Source organism: Clupea harengus, chromosome 14, assembly GCF_900700415.2.
Source record: "Clupea harengus chromosome 14, Ch_v2.0.2, whole genome shotgun sequence".
Taxonomy (NCBI): Eukaryota; Metazoa; Chordata; class Actinopteri; order Clupeiformes; family Clupeidae; genus Clupea; species Clupea harengus.
Window position 1 is genome coordinate 7390680 of NC_045165.1, and position 14620 is coordinate 7405299.

The 14620-nt window shown below is 45.1% G+C and overlaps 1 protein-coding gene across 3 annotated transcripts in view; it reads right to left on the minus strand.

Annotated features, from left to right (window-relative positions):
- Positions 1–1920: 1920 nt before the first annotated feature.
- Positions 1921–14620, minus strand: part of slc25a21 (solute carrier family 25 member 21) — an 85202-nt gene continuing 72502 nt past the window's right edge. For all 3 annotated transcript variants that reach the window (XM_031580727.2, XM_012825003.3, XM_012825002.3), the window contains exons 5-11: positions 12259–12325; positions 11182–11241; positions 9638–9745; positions 9191–9355; positions 5574–5755; positions 3686–3738; positions 1921–3424 (exon numbers count right to left, since the gene is read on the minus strand). In XM_031580727.2, coding sequence (XP_031436587.1) covers positions 3363–3424; positions 3686–3738; positions 5574–5755; positions 9191–9355; positions 9638–9745; positions 11182–11241; positions 12259–12325 — 697 coding nt within the window. In that variant the 3' untranslated portion in view covers positions 1921–3362. The remainder of the gene's footprint in view (positions 3425–3685; positions 3739–5573; positions 5756–9190; positions 9356–9637; positions 9746–11181; positions 11242–12258; positions 12326–14620) is intronic.

The following is a 14620-nucleotide window of genomic DNA, read 5'->3' on the forward strand; positions in this document are numbered from 1 at the left end:
CTGCGTCGGAGAGGGAGAGAGAGAGAGAGAGAGAGAGAGAGAGAGAGAGACGGAGAGATGGAGAGAGAGCAAGAAGGAGAGAGGGAGAGAGAGACGGAGAGAGAGCAAGAAGGAGAGAGGGAGAGAGAGAAGAAAAAAAATGGCTGAACTTAACTTCACGCAGGTGAGCTGAAGCCTGGTGTGAGTGCTTGAGCGTTTCTCCTGGGAAAGGTGCACATCTGGCACGCCTGGTCATTCTTGCCAGCCTGCAGAAACGTCAGGTCCAACCTCAATACTTCAAATGTGCACAGAACTCTACTCTACGTTTTCACTTATGGCACTGAATCATGCAGACAAGTTTTTTAAATTTTTGAACAGGGAGACAGGGGAGAGAAAACGTATGAATTGTAAGGGTGAGGCCCAGAACGCTTGAATCACTATTCAGCTAGGCTCAAATGCTGCCATTCTTAACAGGCACATTGAGTGCTCCTCCCAAGTGCATAGATAATGAGATCATGAGAGCTTAGGCCTGATGCCAGGTCAAAAAAAAAAGCTCTTCACACTTTACATGAGCCTACAGGAAGGAGACAGTGAAACCACAGCACAGAGTTTAATGTCCTTACACTGATATCCAACCATGGCCTCGTCCTAGATGCCTCAACAAGCACTGAGGGCAAGATAAACTCCACATGCTATGACGCCTTACCCTGAACACAGAAGACAAATTCAGACAACGTTCCATTAAAAGACCTGCCTGGAAGACTAGACCCCCCCCTCCCCCCAACCCCATACACACACACACACACACACACACACACACACACACACACACACACACACACACACACACACACACACACACACACACACACACACACAGACACAGACACAGACACAGACACACACACACACACACACACACACACACACACAGAGTGTTCCTTAACTGAGTCGACAGGCTAGGCTAAGCAGTTAGGAGTCCGTCACTCAGCAGCTCTGTGCAGGAGAGGCAGCAGCTCCAGAGACCCCGCGGCTGAGTGCTGTTCTGAACAGCTTGTTGACACATTATAAATGAGCCAGCTCCACACCTGACTGAAGACAAGACAGCAGCAGTCATAAATGATATGAGGGAGGGAGAGAGAGAGAGAGACTCAGTGTGTGTGTGTGTGTGTGTGTGTGTGTGTGTGTGTGTGAGAGAGAGAGACTCAGTGTGTGCGTGTGTGTCTGCGTGTGTGTGTGGGTGTGGGTGTGTGTGAGAGAGAGAGACTCAGCGTGTGTGTGTGTGTGTGTGTGTGTGAGAGAGAGAAGGAGAAAGTGAGAGAGACTCAGTGAGTGTGTGTGTGTGTGTGTGTGTGTGTGAGAGAGAGAGAAAGTGAGAGAGAGACTCAGTGAGGGTGAGTGAAAAGTCATGACTGTGCATTTCTCATTAATGATTTAAAAATGTTATGAAGTCATATCATGAAAAACAGCAAATGAGAACAAGGGGGAAGTGAAAGGATGAGGAGAGAAAAGACCAGAGAGAGAGAGAGAGAGAGAGAGAGAGAGAGAGAGAGAGAGAGAGAGAGAGAATTATAGGAAATAGGGAGGGAGAGACAGAAACAGAATGTGTGGGGTACTTTCCATTCCTGGCTGCCGTATTTGCATTTCTCTGTTTTGTTTTTTTAGCTTGATTTCTGCACTGTCTGTGGGCCTGCCACTGTTGCCGTGGAAACCGGGAGATTGGCAGCTGGCTCTAGGCTAATGCAGGCTCGATGGCTGACAGGTATGCTGACAGCGTTAGCCCTGAGAACAAAAGAGAGAGAGCGAGAGAGAGAGAGAAAGAGAGAGAGAGAGAGAGAGAGAGAGAGAGAGAAATGGCGAACTGCCACTGAATAACCTTTTACCTTTCCGTGTTGGTGCAATGATTCAGAAATGTCATCCACACACACACACACACCTATAACAAGGTAGCCTTTACTGTTAAATTCTTAAATGAGTCAACAATGCCCATGGCAGTTAAATTGTTTGGCACACAGTATTCATCTTTTTAATCCTCAAGCAGATCAACTTAAGACTTAAGCATTTTTTAAATCACCTACAAGTGGATAATTAACTAGACTCAAATCCACCAGTGAAAGTACTGCTATGTTCAACATTTTGGTGGACATTTTCAGTTCTCTCGCTCAAAACAACCCCTTCATCAACTGTTTGTTTTATAAACAGAAGGCTTTTGCTGCAAACTGCACAGAAATACAGACAGACCAAAAACGTTTTCTGCCCCAGACAAAACATATCTTCAATTCTTCCAAGTCCATGTTTCTTTCCTTATCCTTTCTGTTAGCCCCTTCAAAAAGAGGAAATTCGAGCCATAAAAATATCATTAAATACTGAATGAAAGAAATTACTTAACGACACACAATCCCTTGATTGGATTTATAAGTCAAACCCAAAACTGGTAGACAAATTTATGACACAGATTGGAAAACCTCAGTAAACTTAAAAAAGCCTGGGCTGCATTCCCAGACATGCATTAAGTCGAGATCTGGATTAAATTTAGTCTTCAGTGGACAAAATCTCCAATTAAGTCAGCGAGTGAGTTGTCTCTGAAAAACAGGTTTACAAAATCGAGAGTTAAAGGTTTCATTTTAGTAGGAGAATTAGGCAGCGGTCATGCCTTATCCATGGGTGAGTCCAGTCCAGCCGGTCTATCAATGGAAGCTTTAAACAAATGGCCGATTACATTTGAATTGGATGTTTAAGATGTCAGTAAACAGACAGTGACAGGTGAAAAAAGGCGCTTCGTAAAGAATACCAATGGATTGCAGGGCAACTGAGTCAGTCAGTCTCTCTTCTTAAAAAGCTGTTTAGAGAAGGAGTCTGTTCAGCTTTTTGTTAACCAATTAATTTATTTTTTTAATTGTTTAGTTTACCACCTGAGAAGTAGAGGGATGCACTGCTGTTGTTCAATAAAGCCATCCATAAGGTCACGTTGCTTACACTGGTATAATAATACTGGGTAATCATTATCGAAACATTTTGACTGTACTACACAATACTAAAGAAGGGCAGACAAATACATTTGCAGGAAAAAAATGTTGCACTTAAAAAAATAATGTACACATTTCTGGTTGCAAAATACTGCATTCATTGTCCTTGTGATGAATCTTTTGGTTTTGATGTCCATTTAAGACGTAGAAGTTGGACGTAGAAGAACAAAATCTTTCTTTAACTACAAGGAGGTCCTTAAGAGTACCCACAAGACGATCCGACATGAGGTCTAGAGGTCAAGATGCCTTCAGCCTCCGTGTCGTCTCCGATGAGGGGGTTACACCACATTCAGGTCCTGGGATGATGATGATGAGACCCACGGAGCCCTGATGGACCATGGTATGGAGGTCCAGCGTTCACCAGTTTTTCTGCAGCCAGCCGGAGACATATTCATAGACCAGGAGCATGACTGCACCTCCTGGAGACAGAGACCATTGGAAGTCAGGGGGAGGAGCGTCACTCTGTTATCTTTGGTGTCCCATGAAGCGTATTTATTTAAGCGACTCCCTTTGAGAACAATACTTTCACATTACCCAAGTCATGCATCTGAAATTCCTTTGGTGACAAGTATCACTAATTAAGCAGCATGTATCATAATGGCCCGCCTCTAAAAGTGGATTTCCTCCACAGGTTTCCCTTTACACCCCCCCCCAAAAAAGAAACCCAGTGGCCATCCTACCTGGTCCAAGCCTCATGATCTTGGGCACCAGTCCTTTATACAGCGCCAGGTAACTAGACAATAGAAAAAGGAAGCAATGTGATGCAGATTCACAATATTGAGACTTTTCAAATCTTACCTCAGAGTGCTCTCATCCACACCTGGAAGACTCCTATATGCATAAGGTGCCTCAGGTGACTCAGGTGTTATGTGTGCCATCCCCCTAAACCCATTCAGTTCCATCTTTTTTGATTTAGTGCATTTAATAAGCATCACAGCAATAATGCGGGATGAAAAAAATCTTACGTTATAGAGAATTTAGCTTATTTCTGCCCGTCTAAGTATTTGTAGAGCTGCTGAGCAGCTCAGCAGTGGAGACATGACTGGAATGTTCAATGACCATTTGATGAGTCTGCCACTTATTTTATTTTATTATTATAGTTAGTTTCTACTATGTTGGCACTCTGAGATTCTTCTGAATGAAGAGTGCTTTACAAATAAAATGAATTATTATTATTATTATTAATAAATCAAGCTTAAGATTCACCTATTCAAGTGAAATGTCCCTATCTGCCACCTAAATCAAGCTTAAGATTCACCTATTCAAGTGAAATGTCCCTATCTGCCACCTAAATCAAGCTTAAGATTCACCTATTCAAGTGAAATGTCCCTATCTGCCACCTAAATCAAGCTTAAAATTCACCTATTGAAGTGAAATGTCCCTATCTGCCACCTAAATCAAGCTTAAAATTCACCTATTGAAGTGAAATGTCCCTATTCAGTTGAATATCCCAGAAGTCTTCTAAAGTGAGACCCTCTGTGGCACCCTCTTCCTTTGGCCAGTACCGAGGGCTTCCTCAGGATACTCAGTTTCACTGAACCGTTTGCTCCCCTTACTTCTGTCCTCCCCATATGTACACACACATATCTGTGTCTGAATAACCCTTTTAGTACCCCGTCCCATGCCTACGCCCCCCCTCCCCTCCCCAGCTCCCCCTCTCAGGTAGTCACATTAGTCCTGTGTTGTTCCTCTGTGAGTGTACCTGCTGTAATGTGTAGCAGCTGACGGGAGGGATCTTGAGTGGGGGCGGGAGCTGTGGCAGTGGCGGTGGCGGTGGCGGTGGCAGTGGCTGGCTCCGGCGGGCCGAGAGAGAGAGAGCTGGCCGCTGTGGTTAATAAGGGCCCCGCTCTGCTTCCTCCTGCCCCGCTGTCTGATGAGCCTGACCCGCCGAGCGCCGCGCGCCTCGTTAGGGCCCGCTTAACGACCTCTCCCACAGGGGCCTCTAATTAGCGGCGACTGGCTCGCGTTAGCCAGTGCTGGACAGGATGGGGCAGAGGGGGCAGCACCTTTCAGCAATCACCCACCACCATCCAGCCCAGCCCTGCCCCCACTTCACTCCACCCCACCCCAGCCCAGCCCAGCCCCCAATGAAAAAAAGAAAGTTTTAAAAAGAGGGGGAACATAAATACCACTCAAGAAGGCAGCCCCCTTAAGGCGCCATAGTGGCCTAATAAGAAACGGTTTGCGGGTCCCAACTTGAAGGGACAGACTGTGGACGGACTGACGGACTGACGGACTGACTGACTGACTGGGGTCCATAGTGGGACACAGGGCCTGCAGATTCCCTTCTTAACTAGCCCACACCTGCCTCTGTTGACTCTGGTTTGTCTCCAGGAGTTCTGTACAGTGGTGTACAGTAAACACGGGAGAGGCCTACTCCTCACAGAAAACACAAGCCCTGTGCTTCATGGACGGTGACCAAAAGCAAGGACGAAAAACCTGGACCTAAGGGTCAGTGTGTTTGTGTGTGTGTGTGTGTGTGTGTGTGTGTGTGTGTGTGTGTTTGTGTGTGTGCGTGTGTGTGTGTGTGTGTGTGTGTGATGAAATGGCCACGCAGCACACTCTCACCCCTCCTCGCGGTACACCAGGGCCATACTCTGGAAGCAGCTGCGGTACTTGATCTCTCCAGGCACGGGCTGTGGGCCCTGGATGCGACTCTTGGCCACATCAAAGGGAATGTTGACACAGGACGAGATCGTGCCAGACGCCAGGCCGATGGCAAACTTCCTCAGGAACTCCAACCTGGGGTCCTGGAAGAGAAGGCAGTAGAGTAGGTCAATGGCTGGATGTTACATGGATGAGGACAGAAATGAATAAGAATGAATGCATGAGAATGGATTTCAAATTAGTGTTTAGGCCTGCAGATGATGGACTTATCATGGACAATATTACCTTATAATCTGGTTATGGCCATTCAAACTCTTTGAACAGGCAAATAAGAGTGAATAACTACAGACAGGGAAGAAACCCTCTGTGTATGTGGGTGTATAAAAGAGAGAGGAAACAAAGAAAGGCATAGAGAAAGTGAGAGAGATAGAGTCGACAGGCCGAAGAGGGAAAAGAGAGGGAAAAAGCCAGGGAAGAGACAACATGTGTGAGGGCATGAGTGTGAGAGAGAGGGAGGGAGAGAGAGAGAGAGAAAGAGGGAGAGAGAGAGAGAGAGGGAGGGCAGTAGGCTGTGCATATGATTGCAAAGCTGGCATGAAAGCTCTAATCATTTAATGGTGGCAGGGGAGCAGGATCAGAGCTTCCTGACTGTGCGGCGGCTCCTCTGATTGGCCGCGTCCGGATCACATGTCCAGCAGGGGGCACGGGAGTGGCTGGGGAGGCATATGGGGACAATTTGGGTAATTGGGCAGAGACTCGGCGCAGGGGTATTACTGTAGCCAGGGAAGCCACAGCTCGGCACAGCTCTGACAGCTAATTGGCCAGGATATTTTTACAAATGACAGGACCTGAGCAGGGCCGGGCCTTTCTCAAAGCTCTGGACACCCGGCGCGGTGGACTAAATCAACAGCTAATTCTACGCTTTGCAGGACTCGTGTGTGTGTGTGTGTGTGAGGGAGTATGTGTGTGTGTGTGTGTGTGTGTGTGTGTGAGCAAATGCGAGCAAGCGGAACATGCCACCGCGTCAACTCCGACACACACCAATCAGCTCTTTCCGACTTGTTGTTAACCATACATCAAATTATGAAATCTTTACCCAACACCCTCCCTCCTTTAAAATAACAGCTAATTAATCTCCTTCTCTCTCCCCCTCTCCCTCCCTGTAGAAATATATGGAGCCATAATGCTCCCTGTTCACTGCTAACGTATTGGCTGCTTAATTTCAACGGCTGAGTATATGGCCAGCAAAGACCTGTGGAAGAAATGAATCATCAATCTAACTGGATCAAGCTATCTGAATGCGCAACGGCGATTACTCTGGAAAACAGGAGTGCCTAATCAGAGTCTAAATCCTGAGGGAATACCTCCTCAATCACCCCAACAAGCTCCCACCCCCCCCCCATCCCAATACCTCCTCAACCACCCCAACAAGCCCCCACCCCCCCATCCCAAAGAAGTAAAAAAAACAAAAAAAAGACATGATACAATAATCAAAAAAGCAGGTCGTGACTCACTTCCCCCTAAACACTAAATATCTTGTAACTGCAGTGACGGATGTTCAGAACACAGACCTGGCCACCTGGTGCTTAGTGCTCATCTCCAGAGTAGGGCCAGAGAAGAGAGAGAGAGAGAGAGAGAGAGAGAGAGAGAGAGAGACACGGACGAGTTTTAACTCGCTTTCAACTGTAAAGAATAAGGCAACCCTACCACCCCCACCCCCCACCAAATAATACCGCTGTCTGCTTCCAATTAGTTCATTTGAGCTAATCTAATGCTGCAGTTTATACATGTGGAGCCGAGCACATGGTAATGTTTCCATTAAACAAAATTAAGCTTTGTTTGGGAGAGTACCCTTCCCGGATGTGTAACCCAACCCTCTGAGGGTATTATAGAGGCAAACAGAAGTGGCATTAGTGAGTTTGATCTTACAGGCTCCTTTCCTCAATCTCATCTCTCTCTTGCTCCTTTCCTCAATCTCATCTCTCTCTCTCGCGTTGGAGCCCTCCTCTCTACCTTCACTCTCTCTTCTTTTTTTCGAACTCGGGACTATGTCAATGCTAATGGGAGTTTGAGTAGAATGTCCTTTGATTCTTGCCGAGTGAAACCAAACGCTCTGTCTAGTGGCCTGCATGAGATGGGCTCTCATGTTCGACGGGCTCTTGACTGGAACCTGCCAGCTGGCCAGAGCGACAAACCACTGTGCTAAACTGACCAATTTGAAAGAAAACATATTGAGTGTTATGAAAAGCATTTTAGATTTTTTTTGGAGGCTTTTAACCTTAATATCATAATATAAGAGTAGAGAGAACATTCGCACAGTACTTCAGTGTTCACTGCCTACTTGGATGGGAAACTTGATGAAACGTAACTAGCCATCGCTATGGGTACATAGTCAGCACACAAGCACATCTTATGCCTACTTCTTCTTCTATGGTCATTTAAATGGGCCGACATATCAAAGAGAACTCCATCTGTGCCCCCACAGGTTAACTGACCTCCTCTTCTGTGCTACTACACATTGAAGAGGGCCAGCGTTGATCAAAGTCGCTGTGAGGTCTGGGCCAGTATAATGCCAAAGTCACTGTGAGGTCTGGGCCACTATAATGCCAAAGCTCGTAAGAGGTAAGAATCCCTACTGTGTCTTCAGGTCACGTGACGTCAGTATCACGGCAATCCGTTGCAGCCAGAATGTCCGTCTCATAACTTTTGATACGATAAACTGCTGTGATGACAAAGCTACAACCTGCTACTCCACCCTTGCTCTAAAAATACTCTTCCACATGCCCAACTCCAGGCTGGTCCAGACAAAACAACCGTATATACACACAGATTAAGGACTAAGGTTACCTAAACAGGCGCAGCAAACAGGACTGGGCAGGGACTAGGTGTGCAAACAGACAGATCATTAAGACAGGATTAGTGTCCTGGCCATGTTACTGGGCACCAGCACGGAGATGGCTTCAGTGACTTCATCTGTGGAGAAGGCGTCTACGTCTCTGTGGACTAAACAAACAACTATACAGAAGCCCTGTTTGCTCAGTGACTTGATGTGTGAACAGAAGCTGGTTGTCCATCCAATTCCTTCGCGATATTTTATGTACATTCATGAAAATTCGTCTTTAAGACAATGCGAGTCGCATGTGCGTGCTTCCATTCGCAGTGTTCTGCGAATTAATCAAGGGAGGAGTTGTGAACAGCTGTGGGATCAAAATGTAAGGTTGTCAGGGCAACAGCTGATAAAAGTTGCAACAAATGTGAAAGAAACGGATTTATTCGCCCACAAATCAACCTTTGTTGCATTATACCAGAAGATTTTATGCAAATTCCAAGCGTTTCCAGTCCAGGATTTTCTATTTGAATTGTCAAATTCGAATGAAGAGTTGGATGAAAGCCCAGTTAGTGTTACCGGAGAAGAATTTATGACACTGGGCAGCATCCCAGGGATTGGCAGACTAGCCATACCTTCGCACGTTGGGCTCTCAACATAAAGGAAAGCTCTTAATGAATCTGCAAATAATTCAAAGTACACAAGAGTACACAAAGTAGAAAACGGTAGACAGTAGGAGAGGCCTAGTGACCTGGCTGGCGGGGATGGCGTCTTTGACGTTGAAGTAGAAGCCGAAGTAGATCATGTTGAAGACGCCGTGGCGACCCAGTGTGGCCGTGAGGCCCTTGTTGAGGCCCCGGAGCCCGAAGCCGTCCGCTCTGATGATTAGGCGAGCCTGCGCAAACGTGGACGGTTGCTGGATGTATGACAGGGTCAGAGAGAAAGAGAGAGGGAGAGAGGGAGAGAGGGAGAAAGAGAGATTAGGGCAAATAAGAGGGAGTTAAACAGAGCGATGATTGAGGCCATACTGAAAGGACGTGTCACTCCGTGCGTTTGGTCCAGTTGGGCCTAAATTGGCACGTGGGTTTAAGGCAGCCGTTGAGTTTACATAAGTTGGAACAACAGGGGAACCCCCCTCAAAGAGAGCTGTGATGCGATGATCTGCAGGGGGGATTAGTGCCTGCTGTGTGTTTCTCACCTCTTTGAAGCCGTCTCTGTTAGCCTGCAGCCTCACTTTCACCACCTCAAATGGGTTCACTACAACGGCTTCAGTCAAGCCTGACCCCAGGCCTGCCACTGACAGAGCCTACACACACACACACACACACACACACACACACACACACACACACACACAGGCAGAGAGAGAAAGAGGGAGAGAGAGAGAGAGAGAGAGACTCATTAGCTTTCTAATACATATCAATGATTAAAGAATGTATAGTAAGATCTGGACTTAACTGAACATATTGCAGAAAGAAAACTCTGACCACATTCTTAAACAGCTCTTTCACTTTATTGTCTTCCACTCACTGTACAGCACTATCCCTCCTTGTCTTTCTCCCACCACACACACACACACACACACACACACACACACACACACACACACACACACACACACACACACACTAATCCAGTGGACCACGCTCCTTGAGAGGCTCTTTTAAACGCAACACACAGACACACACAGGCACACACACACACACACACACACACACACACACACTAATCCAGTGGACCACGCTCCTTGAGAGGCTCTTTTAAAAACGCAACACACAGACACACACAATCACACACACACACAAGCACAAGCACACACACACACACACACACACGAGCGTGCGTGAGCACTCTACATGACCACTGAGCCTTAAACACACACAGCTCTGAGCCTCGAGGGCTGACTGTGTGCAGACACTGGAGAATGATGGACAGGTGAACAGCCTATTTGTCCTTCTCAAGCAGCAGAGCAGGACAGGGATGGCATCTGTGTGTTCACCATTAGTCAGGAATAGAACATTATTCTCCCACACACACATACACTCAGACTTCCACTCTCTATCAAACACACACACACACATGCACGGATGCTCGCACACACACGCAGTATTGTATAAGATCTCATCAATCACCTTGACAATGAGGTAAAGGGCAACCATGCAACACAAACAGAGTACTTTATCCTACATGAAAACTCTCTCTCTCTCTCCCTTTCACACACACACACACACACACACACACACACACACACACACACACACACACACACACACACACACACACACACACTCTCTTATGCATGTGTAATGGCTACTCTACCTCACTGCGTTGGAGTAATAGCTCCTGTTGGCCATTGTGTCAGTCTGCGTATACAGTATATGTTACCAAACCTGTTGCCTAACCATCAGGACCAGTCTACTGAGCTTGTCATCACCTTTTGTCTCATTGACTGACTCTGTACACTGTTTTGAGAATGTGAACATAATTTCTACGTACATCGTGGGATTAAGAGGACTCAGACAGAAACATAGTGAACTGAACAAGCGTAGTTCATTGAACTATAACTGGGTAAACATGGATTCAGTGCATCCGTATTCAAACAATCAAGCTTGTGTTTACATACCATATGGATGCATGTATGTATACAATAACTATAGGCGTGAGAATATGGTGTTTGCACATTGTGTGTGTGTGTATGTGTGTATGTGTGTGTATGTGTGCGTATGAGAGAGAGATATTCACCAGTCCAGGAGACATAGAGGTAAGGCTCAGGGCTTTCTTATACTGCTCAAAGGTAAGGAACTGTGAAAGACAAGACAAATCAAAAAATAAAACGAATGAGTTGAATTAACAAAACTCTCCCCTCCTAACCCCCACCCACTGATGTCTCCTTGCAAGTAAAGATTAGGGGAGAAAACAGGTCCTTAAATGCGACGCCATGTTGCAGACATGTTGATGTTGTTGCTGAATAAATGTGGGAGACTGTTGCCTGTTTTGTTGTTAAATCCTCATGACGGAGTTGTTAATGGTGTCGGTCTTCAGGACAGTCCCTGCAGTGGTGGTCTGTGGGCCTGAGTGGACCTTTCAAACCTCTGACATGTATCCAGTCTTTTCTTTTTTTTAAACGTTTATTTACTCAGGAATGGTTGACAAAGTAGAACATGCACGTTCCAATTTTTCCAAGCCAGAAAGGGTTATTTTATTCAGGCACGAGCTTTGTCCTCCAGCCTAGGGTCTACCCCTAATCGCTGTAAAGTGCCTTGAGACTATTTTATTGTTTTGGCGCTATATAAATAAAATGTTATTAAATTGAAGAAATCTACTAACTTCAGTGTAAATGATGAGCTCTGTTGCACACAAAGATACAGATACAGATCTGCTGAGCAGACTGCACAGAGCCAACATCTGTCATACGGTGAAGTTCACAAGTTTGGACAATTTCACTTGGCCAGTTGAACTGAATCGCTATTTGCCTTAGAAAATGTGTACTGTATTTGATAATTTGTACTGTATTTGATGATCTATGGATTATGTGTTTGATGTTATTGTTTGATGCTGAGACTTGTCTATGATCCTATCTGTTGTAAACAGTGTACTCTCCAAAGGATTGGTGAAGGACTTCAGCTGGGATTAAGGTTGATACTTAACCCAAATGTGTTAATGACAATGTCTATAATGTCTATAATGGTGGTGAAGTATGTGATTTCATTTCATACTATTAATAACTCTTGCTTAGTGGGGCCAACAGTGACAATAAAATGTGTCAGGATGGTTGATGTGGCTGTAACTAACAGATTCACACGGCTTTTCCTTGCTTACCTTAACTGCCCTCTTGGGCGTCTCTGCCAGGATGGGTGGCAAGATTCCTTTATAAAATCCATACACACTGCCAAAACAAGCACAGAGAGAGAGAGAGAGAGAGAGAGAGAGAGAGAGAACAAGCAGGTCAAATCAAGTGCATTACAACAAACACTGAACGTTGGCATGTGTGTGTGTGCAAATGTGCAATCCCGCTCGGACGGCTCAAATTCCCGTTTTTATTTCCATTGTTGATTCGGGTTTCTGTTTGAGAGGTTAGATTTCAGATAGATAATGATGTAAAGTCAAAGAGATAATAGATTAAAAAAAAAATTAGGCAGAAGCTACCGTGCATGCCTGCACGCACGCACACACACAGACCAACACACGTACACAGTCACACATGGATGGAGAGAGACAGACAGACAGACAGACAGACACACAGAGAGAGAGAGATGGTTTGTATTCAGTAGTTACAAAGAATAACTCATTCTTGTGAAACAATGCGACAGTGCATTTTGTCTCCAGAAGCCAGTGTGAGGCCAGAAACAGGTTGGACTGGTCTGAACACCGCAGCAGGCGCAGCAGTCGCAGCAGCAGCAGGCGCAGGAGAGGCAGAAGCCAACCCTCAGCGCTTTCACACAGAAACTGATGGATTATTGACAAAATAAATGGAGCGCCTGCACACTGTTCAGACTGTTCGCTCCCGAGCTGAACACATAAACACATCTCACACAAAAGCTCTTTCTCAGTCACACATATGTCATAGTCATTTTTTTTTTTATTATATCCAATGCTTGGTTAGATTGGATGCGCAAGTATCGCGGATCTGATGGTCTGATACGCTTTGTGGCTTTCAGGTGTTGCTTTATTAAAATAAGATTGTTTTCCGGGTTTTTCTAGGGTGAAAAAAAATGAAAGTTAAATTGTATAGAAACACAACTTGAGCTCCTCATGTGAAGATCACGAAGACTTGACTGTGTTACATTCAACAACATTTCATATGTTACTGGCTTGTTATTATTCACAAACATAAAATAGCAGCTGCTCTCACAGGACATCCTGAGGGCATGCTAAACTACAGGTAAGCTGTAAAAGAGAAGCATTCGAGGGATCATGAGGTATTAACAATCAATCAAGACCAACAAAACATCAAGCTGGTTCATTATGGCACGTACGAGGGCCCAAAATAGATTTCTTTACCACAAGTGTTTGGATTTTCCACCTTTTTCTTTAGAGCACCTGTGTGATCTGGAAACACTGGATTTTTTTAAACACTCTTATACCAACCATGCTCTTTCTATAGAGGAAAAAAAAACATTTGGAGTTGAGAAAGAATTCATTCATCTCTGCATGGCGTTTGCCAGAAACCACGATGGTTCTTGTGGGACCAAAAGGGTTTTACCGCAACACTTCAAGCCAGCTAAACCTGTTTGACCCTTAAATGAAATTCAATGGCAGGAGTAATAAACGGCTGAATTACGGTGTATGAACAGATAACGTAACAAACAGTTGGGGAATACTTCTTTAAATATGAATGATAAGTAAATGAATGTTTGATAAGCACATCATCTCTTTGTGAAACATGTCTTTGTTTAGTTTCTATGATAGAGGTGTGGTGGACACTTACATGACACAGCAGGGAGCTTGAGTATTTATTATTATTATAAATGAATTATTACTTAATTGTCCTTCCATATGAACATTTAAATAATCTTACACGGTCAGAGGGATGTCTGTGTGATCCAGGTTTAATGCTGTTGGAGTGTATTTGACTAACTGGAATTGTTACGACCACAATGAAGATAAATTAGAATTTGCATGCTCAGTCTTGTGATGGATCTATCTTGAAGTTCCATTGTCATGTAGTCGGTGTGAATTTTAACACAAGGAATCACAATTATACTGTATTTATAAAGTAAACAGGACTGACAGGCTTTTGAGCACACTCTTCATCACTCTAATTGAAATGTTAGGGACATCCCTCTAATGACTGCTCTTATTCACTGCTCCGCATTCATAGAAACACACATACCGGTCACCCGCCACCTTCTATTAATGATGTATAATTGTCCTCAAGTATACTGTCAAGTATAATGTACTGTACAATCCCACCACTGAAGTTGCATTCAGTGTAAGCATGAGGTGTATGTGAGGTAAACTGTCTCCGAAGGGACAGAAGAACAACAACTGGTGTACTTGTGTGAGGTCTCGTTATGGGCCATTCATACAGGTGGGTGAAATGGTCTGCGGCTGGCTGGGCAAGTGGGGTTGACTGAATCGACACGCCACCACAACACTGTTTGGGACTGCACTGTAAAATATAGGCAAACTTAACACCTAGAATTGTGTGTGTGTGTGTGCGTGTGTGTGTGTGAGAGTA